This window comes from Choristoneura fumiferana, chromosome 21 (genome assembly GCF_025370935.1).
Source record: "Choristoneura fumiferana chromosome 21, NRCan_CFum_1, whole genome shotgun sequence".
Taxonomy (NCBI): Eukaryota; Metazoa; Arthropoda; class Insecta; order Lepidoptera; family Tortricidae; genus Choristoneura; species Choristoneura fumiferana.
Window position 1 is genome coordinate 14,916,557 of NC_133492.1, and position 19,413 is coordinate 14,935,969.

At 41.2% G+C, this 19,413-nt stretch overlaps 2 protein-coding genes and 1 long non-coding RNA gene across 3 annotated transcripts in view; 2 read left to right on the forward strand and 1 right to left on the reverse strand.

Annotated features, from left to right (window-relative positions):
* LOC141440024 (uncharacterized) overlaps positions 1-19,413 on the forward strand; it is a 302,028-nt gene that overhangs the window by 225,470 nt on the left and 57,145 nt on the right. The gene's annotated exons all lie outside the window — the stretch shown is intronic.
* LOC141439773 (uncharacterized) lies at positions 2,605-9,144 on the forward strand. Its single transcript, XM_074104147.1, has 7 exons — positions 2,605-2,714; positions 3,102-3,237; positions 4,667-4,821; positions 5,707-5,838; positions 6,723-6,845; positions 7,413-7,511; positions 8,521-9,144. Exons 1-7 carry the CDS (start codon positions 2,616-2,618, stop codon positions 8,644-8,646), a joined length of 870 nt encoding a protein of 289 aa, XP_073960248.1. The 5' UTR covers positions 2,605-2,615; the 3' UTR covers positions 8,647-9,144.
* Positions 10,786-15,179, reverse strand: LOC141439702 (uncharacterized; the record flags this gene model as incomplete). Its single annotated transcript, XM_074104048.1, is given in 4 exon segments — positions 10,786-11,302; positions 11,833-11,979; positions 13,562-13,769; positions 15,062-15,179. Coding segments are annotated over 4 exon segments (825 nt in total), but the record flags the coding sequence as incomplete, so codon positions are not given.

Here is a 19,413-nt window from a genome sequence, read left to right on the forward strand (position 1 = left end):
TTGGTAGAATTTTTTGAAATATTTTTTAAAAGATTTTTGTGCTCACATTAAACTGTCATATTCGTTAAATATGATAGGTATCGTGTCGGATTTTTTTAAAATACTCGTTATGTACTCAGTAATATGTACATGCATTAAACCATTCATGTTGCATACAGTTTTTTTAAGCAATCAAGTAAAAACTACAAATCAGGTAAGAAAAAAAAACTTAAGATGGCGTTTTTGAGACAAATTTTTTCTGTAAATATTTTTTTTGTATTTTTTATAAGTAACGTATATAATAGGCTCTCATTTGAGATATAAAACATTGAAATCGGTTTTATTACTTTTAGCTTGTAGAATTTTTTGAAATATTTAAAGAAGTGGCGCCATCCTCTGTTCCTAAGGGTGAAACTTCCGCTGCTGCGAGTCCATCACTCAGTTTAGTCTGTACTATCACTGTGCAAGCGGCTTGGTTTCTTCACGAAGTGCAGCATTTTGTCTCTAACAAGTATGACTAATACGGACGGACGGACAGACAGACAGACTTGACAAAACTATAAGGGTTCCGTTTTTACCATTTTTGCTCCGGAACCCCAAAAACACGATTGTAAAAATAAAATTCAGTAAAACCATAGTGGGAAAAAAGCATTTAAGAAAAAATGCGAATGGAAAATCTGCTACAGCAAATAACAATTGTGGTAAATGTCTAACCAACCCCATGGAATCGCACCCTTTCCATGTGACTTTAATTGCCACTGTACGGTTCAATACACAGCACTTTTTAGATCAGAATCCCGCCCTACTTTAGTTAAAATACGTCGCAGCGCCGACAACAGCACTTTTACCTAAGACCGCACTAATATAAACTAATATTAACGCTTAATCTCACACTCTTAATACGAACGTAGAAGATACAGTCTCGCTATACTAGCTTGTAACTTTAACGTATAAATAGGGCTGCCATCTCTAAAATTTGGCTACCAGGACATGACGCGTGAAAACCCCGGATTTTGGAGCCCAAAACCCGGACATGTCAACAGGTTTAGGTTTTTATTAAACTTGGTCAGTAGGTATAATAAAATATAGGCCAATCAAATAAAATCCTTAAAAAACGATTTAGAGCTTGCTGGAAATTAATTCTTCGAAAAATTCTAATTACATTGGTCTAAAAATTCAAAATATTTTTAAACCCGGACTACAAATGAAATCCCGCCCGGACGCTCCCCGGACGCCCTCTAAACTAGGACAAATCCGGGGAAACCCGGACGGATGGCAGCCCTACGTATAAATAATCAATAAATTACTAAAGAGTCATAACTTAACTTATCTCCAACAACCTCAACAAGGCGCTCTACTAAAACTTAGTAGCGGCCCCTACAGCCACAGCTCTGATACCTTATCTCTACTATGACTGCGCTTACACTAGAGATGTGGGAGGATGCGATTCAAGGAATGTTATTTGTCTGAACCAATAGAAACGCATTTACCTATCCTCGCTCAGCGCAGCTCTAGTGGAAAACAGCTCAGTGAAGCGAGGATTTTATATTAGAAAACAAGGGAAAGATGTGTGCGAAGAATGAGTTGCGTGCGAGGGATGTGTTGCGAAACGTGCGAAGCACTTGTCACTGTGGCGACCAGTGGCCCCCGCTTCACCGCACCCGCTCGCTTTGAAATAGACATGGGAAAAAGCGTTACATTTTGATACCAGTGACTGACAATCGCGTTCCAAAAGTCACAGTGAAAAGTCATTGTGACTTTGTCACGCTGTTGCTCGTATCACTGCATGATATTTGTGACTTGTCACGGTCCTGTATGAACGTTTTTCTTGTCACACTGCTATTTCAACGTGACTATGTCACGCCTGTTACTCATATCATATCACCATATGATATTGTCACGGTGCTTTATGACTGTTTTTGTCACACCGTTATCACACAAGTAATTGATCCAAAATAATCTTACAGTCACAGCACTCCACAGCGTCTTGATTTGAGTAACAGAGACTGAGAGAACAGCTAGAATGTATGTGATTTTGTAACGTTGTTTTTTTTAAAAGTCACAGTGACACCTTTTGACGGCGTGTCGCGGTGACTTTGTCACTGTGGCGTTATTTATCCTCCATGTCTACTTTGAAGGAGCCCGCTACAAATCCTCGCACCGTTCGGCTAACCGCACATCTCGGGTGGAAACAGTCTGAACTTCCACGTCCTAAGTAGCTGCAAATCCTCGCACCTTTCAACTACCTCCACAGGTCAGGTTAAATACTATTTAAATACTATAATATTTAATAAGACCTGTGGAGGTAGCTGAACGGCAGGGATGTTACGGAGCTCTGGTTCCGTTAACGTTAAGTCGGAACTACCAAGAACCATGTATATATGTATATATATAGTTCTTGGTATTACACATCCTTTTCGGTTCCGATTCCGTTTCTGGCCCCGATAAACTAAATTGAAAACACCTGGTTCCGCTTTTGGTTCCGATAAAACCACATCCGTTACATCCCTAGTTAATTTTAGGCTACATTTAGTTTCTGTGTAGCTTCGTGAAATAGACTGCTGTCAAGTTTCTTGCTAGCATATTGGAGTTTTATTTTACCCCTGGCCCTGCTGCAGGTGCCAAGATAAACCAGGATGGCAATGAAAACCCTGACCCACGGTCAACACCGTCTGACGCGGCTCCCGCACTCCGTTCGTTTTAGCGGCGATGATTCTAACAAGTACAAACCGTTGGTAAGCTAACAAAAACATCCACTAGATGTCACCACAATATGTTTGCATCCTCAGCGCCATCTACCCAATCACCACGCTCAATCTATCAAGGGTGTAGCGATTGAGATGATTAAAGAGGGCTAATGACAGGTGAAATATCGCTAGATGGCGTTAGTATCGTGAGGTCTGTTTGACGTTACGCGTTTGCTTGCAATGAGGGCTGATAAGAGGGGTGTTATAAGTTTGACCGCTGTGTGTCTGTCTGTGGCACCGTAGATCTTAAACGGGTGAACCAATGCTCTTCAATAATACAAATGTGGACCATATTGCGACGTAATATCAATCATATCGTCCATCTCTTTCTACCGCCGTCTCACGTTTGACAGTTTGACATAAATTTCTACCCAGGACTCATCGGACTCTAGCCCCCCGATTTTCGGACCTTCTTCGTACACCAACCCGAACCACGACTCGGGCGCGCCGAGTCCAGATTATCCCACCGGATACCAACCAGCCGCCCACCGGTTCAGGCATAATGAGCAACGTGAGTTACTATCAATAAATAACAGTATAAAGGCTGACCAGACGCAGAGGCAGCACTTCTACGTTTTATATTGCAACATTCTTTACACTTACTATACGATACCTGACTGGTAGGTATTGGCAACAGTGGATATTGACAACGGTGTAGGTGATGTTTCTAATCCCTCGGAATTTTTCTATGAAAAATACTTTTATACATTGTGAGTAATTTTCCTTCCAAAGCTATGGATAATCTTCGGCATTTTAACGCACAAAAACACAAAATAACATTTTAAAATACCACGCGTAAACAACGTTAAACTCTGACAGGAATAGAAGATGACATTTGACTTTAGTGTTACCAGTGCAAGAAATTAGTTTTATTGGTTTTCCAAAATATGGCGAGGTTTTTTATAAGTCTGGTCAGCCTTTAATTTAATGTCATTTTGTGATGCTCTGATGATGAACTCTGGTTGAGATCTAAACGCGTAAGTGGTGATAGTGGGTTTGTGTGACTGTTCTTACTGTGTGATGCCCCCCCCCCTCTATATACGCCTATGTTTTTGAGAGTTTATAGTAACTCGGATACAATCTTGATTCATTTGTCGCGGATTTCCCATATACCGGCAAAGTGTGGTTCACGCGTTGTGGTTCAGGCGGAACAAAACAAATCTCTTCGAGAGTATGGGTAGTATACTGACGTATACCTGACGTATACCAACCCTGACGTGCATATACATTTTCGAAATATCAACTCAGGTAAAATGTAATAGAAATAAATTTCCTGTTTTTAAAAGTGTTCGCCAAAAAGGTAAAATTAACAAAAGACCATAAGAAGGAAAGTAAACCCACAGCATTACTTGCTAAAAGCGTATTCGGCATGGTATCCAAGATCTTAAATTTTCCGAAGAATAGGTATACAGATGACCGAGGATATTCACGATTTTAAAAAACAATTTTTTAACTTTTTTATCGGATAAGGTCTACTATTCAAAGGAGTACTTATATGCGTGATAGTTTGGCACCTTTTTACTCTATTTAGTTTACTGCATGGCTGAATGTGCCCTTGGGTGCAGCATAGTGATACAAGTTTACGATTTATGTACCAATTATTTTAACCTATGCTTGACAAATAAATTATTTGTATTTAGAGAGTGAGAGAGAGAGAGAGAGAGAAACATTTATTTACACATATTCGATACACATAAAAATACATTAGATGGAAAAAAAATAACATCGAATAGTATAAAGTGGACCCCACTCAGCATAATGTGTACCTGTGTGTGTGTAATTTGTACCTTACCTTTGCGTACCTTGGTCCTAAATGTGGACACTTCATACGCTGAATGTTCCACTGGCGCGTTTTGGTTTGTATTGTGATAATAGCACCTTAGTAAATTATGGTATTCGCAATAATACATAAGTACTTAATCTATTTAATGTGTTTTTAGGAATCAAACTCCTTACCCAAATCAACCAGATAGTGCAGCAGCGGGTAGATCTTGAAGCCAACAGGCTCACGCTCTCGAACCTTCTAGAAGAGCTGAGAAGGAAGCTCAAGAGGCGGACAGAAGAATGTCACCTCGAAAAGAAGGACAGGATGAAGGTCTTACGTTTTATTTTGTGAATGAACCTCTGTTTTATACAGCTTAGTCGCCTAGTTTTGTTTTTGCTCTCATCTTCAGCAGACTCTTAGAGTCAGGAGCTGGATATCATCGTAGCTATAATTGTGTTATTTCGACCTTCCAGCTGAAGCAGAATTCATCTTAGCTGGAATATGGTTCGAGATTATTCAATGTGTTCTTATTACAAGAGATTTAACTTTTACGTTGCAATTTTTATGTACACACTTACTTTTGATAGTAAGTTTTTGCAAATTACGCTCATGATGAAGCGTAAAAAATTGCAAAGGTGGCTCGATTTCTTTGCTCCCAAGTGTATATATATATAGGCTTGTCGTAAGTAGACGTTCGTGGCAAAAAATACAGAATATTATACGCTCGCTGTGAAATACGACTAGTTAATACTCCTAGGCTAGGACTAGGGACTAGGCTTGCTCCAAATTTAACAAATTGACTGTTGTTATTTTACTAACATCATCAACCTACTCATTAACATAAACTCTTAGAGCATTTTCACATTATCCGATCCGATACCGGTATCAGACGACGATGGACGACACCCGATAGCCGACCCCTTGTGCTGTTTTCACATATTTCCGACAAAATTGTTCCGATACGGCCGGCTCAATATGGCCGCCACGCATCGAGCTCTGCGCACACAGAGACAATTTCGATACACGCATACACACATACAAACATTTCGTCCGATGGTGTCGCCAACATATCGGTGTCGGCTCCGATATCCAATATCGGGCCGTACAGGTACATATTTCATACATTTTACTTGCCCCGATATCGTATCGTATCGTCGTCCGATACCGATATCGGATCGGGTAATGTGAAAACTCCTATATGCATTCCAATTTCAGGCCTTAAAACAAGCAAACGTCAGACTCGAGAAAGAAAAATTGAATCTATCGTCAGAGATAGAGCACGTGAAGCGCCACCTATTGAAGGAGGAGTCGCATCACGTGCAGCACGCAAGGACAGCTGTTGTTCAGGTAAGCCGGTAGACGGCGTTGATGAAAAATTAGAAGAATGAGGGTTTTCTGACAACGCTCGATGGCGCCATTGACGAGAGGTCCGTTCGCTATAACAGTCTTGTTCAAGAAGGGCACATTTAGTTATAAACGAATCCCAAAGGTGACACAAATGTCGAACAGACCACACGATAAACGCCATCTAGCGATAACCTATCAGAAAGCTGTCATTTTAATCTTGCCAAACCACCTTAATGACACATATGACATACGCTATGAGTCAGCCCGTACATTTACTGCAAAATCCTGAATTTTCATCATCATCATCATCATCATCATATCAGCCGTAGGACATCCACTATGTTGGACATAACCTCTCCCATAGACCTCCAGTTGCTTCAAGTGGCCTGCATCCACCGTTAACCTGGAGCTTTAACCAGAAAATCCATACATCTCTTTGGTGGACACATTCAACGCTACGCTTGCCTATCCGCGGTCTCCATTAGAGTAGTTTTCGGCCCCAACGGCCATCTGTTCTCCATGCAATATGGCCAGCCTTTGCCACTTCAACAAGCTAAGTAATCCACTTCCACGGGCTAAGTCCGTGATCCTCGTTCTTCTACGTATCTCCTCATTTCTGATTCGATCCCGGAGTAGGTATAGCATTCTCCATAGCTCGCTGAGCTACTCTGAGTCTATTTATAAGGCTTATAGGGTCTGGCTACACCCTGAATCATACTTACGCAAATTCCAATTTGCACAAGCAACCATGTGCGTTCAGACGGCAAAACGGTATAGGTACTTACCGTAAAAATGGCTTTTGGACGCCACAGTTTCTGCTCCAATTTTTGGCATGCAAGTCGCTATGTGTAGCCGGGCCCATAGTGTAAGAATTTTGCTTCCAGGCAATCCAAGGCGTGACCAACACGAAGGTACCGCCGGCTGAGAATCTGTTCTCCCAGTGCTCCGTGTCAGAGCTTCCAAACGTCGTTTGTCGGAACGTGGCCAAGAATGCACCTTCCAGAAGCGTGAGTACCTTAAGGAGGCAGTGGTTAATTGTGTCACACACAAGGGAGCAAGATGATTTTTTTATGGCGAGGCTATTTTGAATCCTGAGTGGTGTGAGCGATTATAGAGCAGTCCTAAGCGCAGCGAGGGATTCTAAACTTGAATAGTGAGCGCAGCGATGGGTTCAAACTATACCGGCCGAGGATAACAGTTTTTTGCTGCTGAGTGATACATTCTCCTTTTTATTTCCCTCTATATGAATACAGATTGTCCCTAAAAAAAAAAAATGAGATTTTTTTTCAGGGACTTTAGCCATAAAGCTAACTTTCAGCTGTTAATTTTGCACTTTCTCTACTCGAAAATCTCATTAGTTTTTTTTATCCGTAAATTAAAAATTAGTTGTTTAATAAAATATTCGAACAGAGAAGATCGCGGCGGACGTACGTACATGGAGCGTTTTTATTTAGTTTATCTTATACCTGCCAGTTTCATACTAAGTATATCCGTTATTATTATTCCGTACTATTACCGGGAACAGCGCGGCATCAACAAATCCACTATATAATGGCTGTCAATACCCCCACCAGGCGGACAGCAAGCTGGCGGCGGCGCGGCTGATGCGCGACATCGCTGAGCTGCGCCAGCGCGTCGCGCAGGTCGAAAACCGACTGGCCAATGAGATGAAGGCAAGTTTTTTGTCCCGTAATATTATAACACAATGTTTTAGACCATATACGTGATCGTGGCTCATGCAACTGTGCCGAAATATCGAGCTTCTCTAAAATCAAGGTACGCGGAACAAAACCCGAATTTAAATCATAAAATTCATCCCATTTACATTATAAATGCGAAAGTTTGTAAGTCTGTTTGTTTGTTTGTAACTCCATCACGTCCAAACCGCTGAACCGATTTAGATGAAATTCGGTATACGCATAGCTTGAGTCCCGGGGAAGGACATAGGACAGTTTTATCCCGAAAAATTGCATAGTTCCCGCGGGATAGCGATAACCGCATTCTACGTGGACGGAGTCGCGGGTAACCCTTAACGGCGGTAATACGTAATAAAAAAAAGGAAATCTAAAAAGGTTACAAAGAAAAGTGCTACATACAAAGGCGGACTTATCCTTGAACGGATGTCTGCCAGTCAATCTTTCAGTGGTAGGGAAGAGTAATTCATAAGAATCGACAAATAAAACAAACATTTGAATAAAAATTTGGGCAAGTTTACGTAACCGGCAATTTTTTTTTTTAGCAATGCCTTTGGCTCGACGTAACTATGAACTAACTAACTTACACATATCAGTGAATTGCTTCGTAGATTTCTGCAGCTTTCCTTACGAAGTTTTCCTTCACAGTAAAGCTCGTGGTAAGTCTCAAATGTAATTTACCACATCTCAGATGTGAGAAAAAATTAGAGGTGTGGTGTGGTCCACTCGCCGTTCGAGCGTGGCAACCTCGCGAATTAGGCGGTCCGGTGACGCTCTACGGAGTTGATGTAGTGAGCGCATTACCCATACAAATCCATATGAAGAATACTTACCGCTCGAGGCGAGGCGGTGCTGGTCGGGTGCCGGGTGACTGTAATGAGCTGTAACCTTTAGCCCGGACGATCGTTCGCCCAGGTGCTAAATAAATATAAAAGTAGGAAGTAAAAAAAAATTGATAGTTGTTTAATGTTCTCTTTTCAATTTTCAGCGCAAAAGGCAAGCGGAAATGGACATCGCGCGTCTGCGCAAAGAGCTGTCCTACAACAAGAGCTGCATCGCCTCTCTCCGTCTCGCTCCCCCGCCGCTTCGGAAGCAGTGCTCGAAATTCGCTTAACTTTTTAATTTAACCTTAACCGTTCCACTGGTGACGTTAAATCGTGAATCAGCTTTTTTGTGTATATTATTCCGTCCCGTAGGTAACCCAGGACACATCAGTGATACACTTTGTTAGAAAAATGTTTGTGTTGCTATAAACATGCTTTGGAGATGAGCCATGAAGGAATGATCGTTTTCACAGGTTTTCACAGAGGCGAAATATCGCTAGATGGCGTTAGTATCGTGAGGTCCGTTTGACGTTTGCTCGTGATTGGTTATAGTACATTGTGTCTTAAGGGCGGTAAATAAGGAATTACGAACGAGAGTCTATTAGAAGCCCGAAGTCGAAGACTGAGGGCTTTAATGAGTCGATGTTCGTAATTCTAGTACCGCCCGTGCGACATACAATGTTTTTCATCACATTTGCAAGTAAAATTTTATATTTGTAAAAGAAAAAATATAATTCTTCCAAATATTGGCGATACCTTAGGCTGTGCTCTTGGCAGCGCCGCCCTCAACCTCCTCATGTCTGTGTGCATGTATGTAGTCCTGCAGCAGCGCGCGCAGCACCATCAGTACGGGCACTGACTCATTTACCGACCTTGGGCTTCATGACAAGACAATTTGTACGCGCAATGACTCATTTACCGACCACGGGTTTCATGACAAGCACATTAAGGTCGAGGGTTTTATTTGGGGGGTTGCAACCAAGGTAGCCTGCATGTTACGACACTGTTTACGAGCAAGTGTGATGAAAAATAACTAAATGAGCCAATCGCAAGCAAACGTCAAACCGACCTCACGATATTAACGCCATCTAGCGTTATTTCGCCTCTGTGAAAACCCTCATCGCCTCAAAACTGTTACAACTCCTACCTTTTAGTAGATTTGTACCCCATAAAATCGTACTTTAAATAAGTAACTCGGGAGACATTACCATGCCAACAAGCTACACTAAAAAGTTGATTGACCCAAATGAGGGCTATCGCGAATGAATTCGCCGCTAGAGGGGACTAAGAATTTTTTTGTGAATATTTTGCATAACCTGAAATTAATTATGGCAATTATGCATTACGGGGCAATGAATGTCTGTGTTTGAGACAGTTTTTTCTTTCGGAAACTTTTGTCCTCCCTTTTTTTCCGAACAAAACGGGACTAAGCAACACTGTGGTTGCTGGATATTTTTATGGTACGGTTTTGAAGTGTTTTAAATATGATTTTAATCTAAACTTTGTTTTAACGCCCGTAATAAGAGGCTCTGAAAGCCACACTTAAAAACCTCACGCAACAGTGCGCCATCTAGTGAGACAAAAAACGAAAGCCCTCACTGCGAAATTAGAATTAAGTATGTATTACGTTAAGTATAACAAATGTAATGGTCAAAAGCTTGATTTGGTTTTCAAATCCGTTTTTTTTTTAATTTATTTAATAAACGCCTCATCTAGACGGAGCTGTTGCTGCCACTCACCAGCAGATGTCGTGTCGTGTCGAACGTATTCAAATTTAGAATGTTAACGAAGATCCTCAATAGATGTCGCTACTACACATGAAATGAACTTGAGCAGTTCCTGATAAATTAGTTAGATAGAATATAGCCAAAAAATGTCCTCAAAACAACTTATTTTGTTGATAATATGGTTTTGGAGTTTTTTACTTGGATCTTATAACACGTATCGTATCGAATATGTGTTTACTTACTCCTAGCGTGGGATCCGGAGCCAAAAATTGTTCTTGTAAGCATTTCTTATACAAAGTTTTCATTTTTATTGGAACATAAACTAGGTATGCTGTATGATTACCATTTCCTTTGTCTACCCCTCGATGAAAAATACAAAATTTCGCATGAGATCTTAAAAGTACCCTATGTTCTAGGTTTTAGCATAATTTAGTCGTTTTAATATTTTGTCGTTTTTAATTATAATAATATTATTATGTATGTTGCGAGGTGTTTATTGTATGGGCCATGTTACCCGAAATAAATGGTTTAATTATAAAATAACTAGATATAAATTGATTTTTGGACACGAATAAAAACACCAATAAACAAATAAACTTTCAAAACGCACGGGTAGTTTTTGTGATTTATCTATACAAAGTACTTACGTACACCTACTGTATTCAACTACTTTTCTACTGTTTCCAAAACAAAACGAACGAAACCACAAAAAAGTATTGTATTTCGCGGCACACAATTTCACAAACTTAATGTGCATTTTTTGATCGGCGCTACTAGTAATACATACACTGCAGCCAAACTACAATGGAGTGTAGTTCATATTTTTGCCACCGGCAAAACTAAGTTTGCAGCGTGGTGCCAACCTAATCAACCTAACGCTTTATTTTTTTTACTATGACAAACATAGTGCGTTTGCAAAGCGTGATTGTTTCTAAAAATCTTCATGCACACATCGCATTGGTGTAGTTCACCGGTGTGTATTTTTAAATGTTTCTCCAGGATACTTTGCGTTTTGAATACCCTGGCACAGACTAAGCAAGTGTTGTCCAAGGTGTCTCTGTGAACACTTTTCACGTGTTCTGCCAGACGCTGGGCGAACAAGAACTTCTGTGCACATTGGCTGCATTCATATTTACGCGGTTCGCAATGATATTTGATGACACTAGCACACTTTTTCGGAGGCTTCGCTGTCAAAGTCTTCGGCGTGTCTTTTAAAAGTCTGGAAATTAAAAAAAAGTTAGTTAAAAGACGGATGAAAACAAAATGAGGTCCTTTTAGCTGAATAAAAAGTCGTATTTTTGCTTTCTTAGGCAAGTTAATTGTAATTTTATATTTTGTTTTGAAAAAATGATATTCTGCCAAGTTTAATTGTTTTAAAACTGACTGCCAATTGCCATATATGCTTCTGGATTGCAACTTTCTTTGCAACTACATTCCGCTGGCGTTCATGACGTCACAGTGTGTATGTTTTTACCACTGCCCAAAGGAGGGTTATTAGGTATTTCGTTTTAAATGAGTCCCCCTGTAAAATTGCGTTGTGGCTTACTGCAACATTACTACTCGATGTTCTTGAAGGTATTTATTATTTCTTTCTAAAATATTTTCTGCGTATCGAATATGTGTAAATAAATATACTGAGCGGCAACAAATCTGGCTCTCAAATGTATACAGAAATAGGTAATTTTGTATAATATATTATACAGTGGGCCTTCGTGCCACTGAGTATTATTTCTCTTTCGCTCAACTTACTTCGGCTTCTTCCGAAAGTCCCCTTTTTCGTTGTTAACACGGGTCGACGGAGCCAGCGACTCTGGTTTCCTCTTAACAGGCCGGTACTTGCAGCGAGAACAAGTGAAGTCTTCTACAGAGCCGGCACCCAGGCTTAACTTTGGATACCTTGCAAAAGAAACGTTAGAATAGAGGCACATCGGAGAGTAACTTCCAATTACAGGGGTACAGAAGAACTAGCTTCCTCGGATAAAGAACCGCTTTAGTACATTGTGTCTTAAGGGCGGTCAAAAATTGCTGATACGTCTGACTGCGCTCTTGGCAGTGCCAGCTCAGCATGTGCATGGCGTGCGTGTGCAGCGCGCGCACGGAGCAGCAGCACGCCATGCAGTAACAAACTCATTGACCGACCGCGGGCTTCATGACATGAACATTAGTACGGGCAATGACTCATGCGACCGACCACGGGTTTCATGACAAGCACATTAAGGTCGAGGGTTTTATTTGGGGGGTTGCAACCAAGGTAGCCTGCATGTTACGACACTGTTTACGAGCAAGTGTGATGAAAAGCTATTTAGAGAGCATTTATCTGTCGTGTTGTTGTTGTGACGCATCAGAACGGTATCGGTTTCATACATTTTATATGGTTGCGTTCACATTTATCTGATGCAATGTGTTGTGACGGCTTGATGTGTGCCGCATCACAAGCATAGAGAGAGAGAGAGAGAGAGAAGTCACGACACAACACGACAGATAAATGTGAACCGGGCTTAATTCTAATTCACTAGGGCTATGCTTGGAGTTTCTCTGAAGGATCGAATTCGGAACGACAGAGAACTAAAGTCATCGACATAGCTCACCGGATAAGCAAACTGAAGTGGGGTGGGCCGGCCTTATCAGCCGAAGAACCGATAAACCTGGCAGAGGCGTCTTTACCTATAGTGCAGGGTGTGCGTTGCACACGGGCGCAGCGGTGTAAGGGGCGCCGGCCGCGGCAATTTTGTACCTATTGCATTTTGACCGCGCGCTTCCTAGATGGCGCTAAAGTAATAATTGCACACGGGCGCAACCGCTGAAACCTGGGGTAAACGAGTTCTTGAGTGGAGACCGCGAATCGGCAAGCGTGGGGTGGGACGCCCTCAGACTACTAGAACTGGATGAGAATGGCCGAGGATCGCGCTCAGTGGCGTTGGGGAGGACGTCCAGCAGTGGACTGAGATAGGCCGATGATGATGATGAAGTTCTGAGAACACAACTCACCTCTATATCGAAACTACAAACTGAAACATAGATGCACAGCAAAAACCAGAAAGAGACCAGCGCTGGGAATCGAACCCAGGTCCTCAGCATTCCGTGCTGCGTGCTATACCGCTACACCACCACTGGACAGGAGTACAGACACAAATTTCTCTTATGCACCACATATCTCAGCTTGTTTGTTTCTTATCTCGTCTTAGTCACTTAAGCAGCGACACTAGCGACATCTATGCTTTAGCCCTCATCGAGAAACTTTCAGCACCCCATTGGAACCGCTCACCCGGACAAGAGATGTCGCTATTAAGCAGTCAAATTAAGATTGGTTTTTGGAGTCTTTTTGTATTTTTTATTTCAACTCCAAATCTATAATCTATGTTTCAGTTTGTAGTTCCAATATCGATTTTACGGGATGACCGTAAAAGTAACAGAATTTGGAGTTGAAATAATAAATACAAAAAGACCCAAACACCAATCTTACAACCTTACAACTCACCTCTGTTTACAAGTGTTGCAAGTGACATTAATCTTTTTAGCGACCGGTGCTGGCAGCTTCTTCTCTTTGACCACCTTCTTGGGCCTGGGCAATTCTCTAAAGGTCTCCTGGGAGTCCTTCATAACTGTTGGCGGCTTGATAGTGAGCGTCTCGACTTCCGTTTGACTCGCCTCGACTTCCACGCAGGTAGTGGTGGAAGCTACACTCACTTAAAAAAAATATATCTTTTACATATATAAATAAACAAGGTGTAACATTCATATCGGTCACAAGACAAACTGCATTCATACATAAAAAAAAAACTTGTACCTACTCAGTTCGGGAATCGAACCCGGTCGTTTTTGAAAAGTAAAACATATAGGTACATTATGTCTATTTCGATATCGGTAGTGTTGGTCATAAACAATAAATGTTACCACAGACTAAGCAATAGAGCAGGGCAAGGATATATTTCGGTGTTTTACTTTTTATTTTTATTTTATCCTACTATAATATTATAAATGTGAAAACACAGACGATTTTTGACACGATATTCCCACGGGATACCTAGGGATAAAATGTCGAAATAACAACCGCTGGGCTTAGAGGCATGAAATTTGGTATGTAGGTAGCCGGACGTCTGGAATAACACATAGGTACGCTACTTTTATCCCGATATTCCCACGGGATAGCTTTGTAACTGAGGGACCCCATACATCCCTATATTATTATTATTATTATTTTGTATTTATTTCTTTAATTGTATACTGTAGTTTTTAAGTATTTTATTTTGAAAAATTACTTTCTGCCAAGTTTCTTGCGGCGCATTCTTCTTGGCAATGATGGTCTTCCGAAAGCGCTGGTAGTTTAAAAATAACGTGTAAAAGTGCCCATTGCGGCATATTTACTGAATGAATGAATTTGAATTTGGATTGGGATTTTTTTTAATTTCAGCACTGGGTTTTAGGTCTTGAATTTTGTACAGTCATTCACAACACAACCTCAATGAAGACCACGATATAAATTTTGAAAATTTTCCAGGGGAATTTTGTAAAATCCCGAAAATTTGAATTGCAACTACCAGACCGAAAAGTTTACGCGTGTGAAGCCGCGGGTAAAAGCTAGTTTTCTATAAAGAAACGTGCAATGCTGTCTTGTAGGCTTAAAGGACTACCTGGTTAATTTATATCTGAAGAATTAAGCGTCTCATATAATATTGATCGAATTTCACTTGTGAAGTTCGTTTGATCATATATAAATGTTACTATGAAACGCGATAGTCTAGAATTAATAAAATGAATTGTATTTCATATTCTTTAATATCTTTAAGTGGCTCCGAAGCGGTAACGTTTCGTGTGCTCTGCCTACCCCATTTTGGAATACGGAATACAGGCGTGATATTCGTGCGTGTATGTGTGTGTGAGAGAGAGATTTTAACGCGAACGCGATCGAGACGTATTTTGTAACCGAAAACTTACACTAAGGGCACTGTAAGTATACTTATTTCTACGTGACACTCACAATCGCTCTCGTCGCTGGGGTGACTCGGGAACGCTGCTTTCACGAGTATACTGAACTGCTCCGAGGAGTTCAGCTGGCGCGTGCAGCCTTCGCAGATCAGGCAGTCCAACGGAGTTACCTACAGGACCAATTTATCATCAGCCAGAAGTCCAGGGACGTATTAACCATTAAGCAAAGTAGGCAACTGCCCAGAGGCCCCGCAACACATAAAATACATTGTATTGTCAATGACAACATTGCTTTTTTTATTTAGTAAATTTTTAGAAGATTTTTCAATGAGGGCTATCGTTTTTTTGTCTCACTAGATGGCGCACTGTAGCGTGAGGTTTTTAAGTATGGCTTTCAAAGTCTGTTATTACGGGCGTGAAAACAAAGTTTAGATTAAAATCATATTTGATACACCTTAAAACAGTACCATAAAAATATCGAGCATGCCACAGTGTTGCATAGTCCCCGTTTTGTTCGGAAAAAAAGGGAGGACAAAGGTTTTCGAAAGACAAAACTGTCTAAAAACACAGACATTCATTGCCCGGAACGTATATTTGCTATAAATTAATTTCAGATATTGCAAAATATTCACAAATTTTATTCTAATTATAAATAAACCCGCGTAGCTCACCCAAAAACTATGAGATTTGACATTTCGGAGACCTCACGCTACACTAGCGCCTCTAGCGGCGAATTCATACGCGATAGCCCCATTGGACGTGTACGATTCTGGTGGGGTTCATGTCCCCTGTGATGTGACCCCCCCTTCGGACCGCGCCTGGTTGCCAGCAGCTACTCGTAATGGGTTACTTTCTGTGATCTTTACCGCTCACCCGTCTTAGATCTACGAGCAATGTGCAGCCCAGTACTTCAGGCGTTCGGGCAATATCGTCAGTTCGATTATTCGAAACAGTGGACAAGTATTTTTTTTTTCATCAATTAAAAAATCGGTCAAGTGCGAGTCGCACTCGGACGTGAAGGGTTCCGTACCTCCTTATATTTTCTTAAAAACAGTTCGGTACCTACCTAATAAGTTTTTGCTAAAAAATCGAATACTTACAAGCTTTTTTGTTGACAGTATAGGTACTTCTTTTTGGCCTTGGTTATCAAAGTACTCGTCAAGACGAATCAAATAGCCCCTAGCAACTGATTTATGAGAGCCGTGGTGGCCTAGTGGTTTGACCTATCGCCTCTCAAACAGAGGGTCGTGGGTTCAAACCCCGGCTCGCACCTCTGAGTTTTTCCAAATTCATGTGCGGAATTACATTTGAAATTTACCACGAGCTATGCGGTGAAGGAAAATATCGTGAGGAAACCTGCACAAACCTGCGAAGCAATTCAATGGTGCGTGTGAAGTTCCCAATCCGCACTGGGCCCGCGTGGGAGTTATGGCCCAAGCCCTCTTGTTCTGAGAGGAGGCCTGTGCCCAGCAGTGGGACGTATATAGGCTGGGATGATGATGATGAACTGATTTATGTCACCTTGGCTGTCTGCAACGCCTAACAACGCCTAGCAACCAAAACACGTTTTTTATATGAAGACCCCCTTTTTGATGTTATAGCGGCCACAGTACGTAATACATAATCTGTGAAAATTTCAAGTGTCTAGCTATTACGGCTCGAGATAGAGCCCTGTGACAGACGGACGGACGGACATACAGTCAGACAGCGAAGACTCAGTAAATAGGGTCCCGGTGGCACTCTTTGGGTACGGAACCCTAAAAAATTATGAAAATAATTAGTTATTTTCAATCACACTTGCTCGTAAACAGTGTCGTAACATGCAGGCTACCTTGGTTGCAACCCCCCAAATAAAACCCTCTACCTTAATGTGCTTGTCATGAAGCCCGTGGTCGGTAAATGAGTCATTGCGCGTACACATTTTCTTGTCATGAAGCCCAAGGTCGGTCAATGAGTCAGTGCCCGTACTGATGGCGCTGCTGCTAGACTACATGGACCACATGCACACGCACGTTGCGGCGCATCCCGAGGGAGGGGGAGGTAGAGGGCGACGTTGCCAAGCGCACAGCCTAAGGTATCGCCAATATTTGGAACAATTATATTTTTTCTTTTACAAATATAAAATTTTACTTGCAAATGTGATGAAAAACATTGTATGTCGCACGGGCGGTACTAGAATTACGAACATCGACTCATTAAAGCCCTCAGTCTTCGACTTCGGGCTTCTAATGGACTCTCGTTCGTAATTCCTTATTTACCGCCCTTAAGACACAATGTACTATATCACACTGGAACGGGCGGGCGAAACGCTCGTGAGCCACACCCATTAATGGTCTGTAAAGTTATGGTAGAAAAGTCAGGATTTACGAGGCCTGGCCTGTTTCAAAACTTTTCTTCTGCAGTCTCAAATATAGAATTGCTTTAGGGTTATTACCTTTAGCATCACGTTCTTTACGGCTTATTTGTCCTCAGCCTGGTGTGCGACGACGCGGCCATGTACAGCGACGAGTATGACGACACGTACGACTCTGACGGCGCCGCGCCCGCGCCCGCCGACCCGACCGACGAACGCCGGCCCTTCGTCACGCCGCGCGCGCTCCGGACCAACGCCCGGGACAAGGAGGTGAGACCAACACCTGAGACACGCTAGAACCATCGATTTATAATAACCTAGATACACTATCACTAGGGCTCGGAATTTTGCGTGCGACTATTGACAGGTTGTAGGGAGAGAGCATCGGTTTTTATCGATGTTATCGACAAATCGATATTTTTGTTTAATTAAATAACTTTACGCTGATACTCGTGCGTACTTTATTCAGCGGTCAATGATGAAAAAAGTTCAAAATATTGGAAAGTTTAATCCGTTCAAATTGCTTTATTCAGGTTAAAGACATTTATTTTTCTCAAAAGAACAATGTTCACTTACAGAGAAAACAATACATACGCTGTGCAGCGCAGCGTACGTTAAACCTTAAAGTTAAACATATTTGTTAGTAAAACATAATCATCCCAGCCTATATACGTCCCACTGCAGGGCACAGGCCTCCCCTCAGAATGAGAGGGTTTGGGCCATAGTTCCCACGCGGGCCCAGTGCGGATTGGGAACTTCACACACACCATTGAATTGCTTCGCTGGTTTGTGCAGGTTTCCTCACGATGTTTTCCTTCACCGCAAAGCTCGTGGTAAATTTCAAATGTAAGTAAAACATAATACTAATTGTTAATATAATACTAATTGTTTATTGGAATCACTATAATTACTATTACCTACCTTTATATTTTACTAGCTTTTACCCGCGGCTTCGCACGCGTAAACTATTCGGTCTGGTAGTTGCAATTGAAATTTTCGGGATTTTACAAAATTCCCCTAGAAATTTCCAAAATTTATATCGTGGTCTTCATTGAGGTTGTGTTGTGAATAACTGTACAAAATTCAAGACTCTAAACCCAGTGCTAAAATTTCAAAAAAAATCCCTATCCAAATTCAAATTCATATCATTTATTCAGTAAATAGGCCGCAATGGGCACTTTTACACGTCATTTTTTTAAATACCAGCACTTTCGGAAAGACCATCATTGCCAAGAAGAATGCGCCGCAAGAAACTTGGCAGAAAGTCATTTTTTCATAATAAAATAAGTACAAATAAAATACTTAAAAACTACAATAAGTATACAATTAAAGAAAAAATTACAAAATAATAATAACAATAATACACGGATGTATGGAGTCCCTTAGTTACAAAACTATCCCGTGGAAATATCGGGATAAAAAGTAGCGTATGTTGTTATTCCAGACGTCCGGCTACCTACATACCAAATTTCATGGTTCTAAGCCCAGTGGTTGTTATTTCGAGATTTTATCCCGAGTTTTCCCGTGGGAATATCGGGTCAAAAAGTCACTTAAGTGTTATTCCAGATGTCCAGTTACCTACATACCAAATTTCATGACTCTAAGCCCAGCGGTTATTATTTCGAGATTTTATCCCTATCCCGTGGGAATATCGGAATAAATAGTAGCCTATGTGTTATTTCAAACGTCCAGCTTCCTACTTATCAAATTTCATGACTCTAAGCCCAGCGGTTGATATTTCAAGATTTTATCCCTATCCCGTAGGAATATCGGGATAAAAAGTAGCCTATGTTTTATTCCAGATGTTCAGCTATCTACATACCAAATTTCATCCAAATCCGTCCAGCCGTTTCAGCGTGAAAGAGTAACAAACATACTCACTCACTCACTCACTCACTCACAAACTTTCGCATTTATAATATTATAGTAGGATGTTCAGCTATCTACATACCAAATTTCATCCAAATCCGTCCAGCCGTTTCAGCGTGAAAGAGTAACAAACATACTCACTCACTCACTCACTCACTCACTCACAAACTTTCGCATTTATA

Bases quoted from the DNA above. Each gene is read 5' to 3' on its own strand.
- LOC141439773 (XM_074104147.1), top strand. From the start codon at position 2,616: ATGGCAATGAAAACCCTGACCCACGGTCAACACCGTCTGACGCGGCTC. The intron at 2,715-3,101 runs GTAAGCTAACAA...ATTTCTACCCAG, and splicing joins CTAACAAGTACAAACCGTTG to GACTCATCGGACTCTAGCCC. The intron at 4,822-5,706 runs GTCTTACGTTTT...TTCCAATTTCAG, and splicing joins AAAAGAAGGACAGGATGAAG to GCCTTAAAACAAGCAAACGT.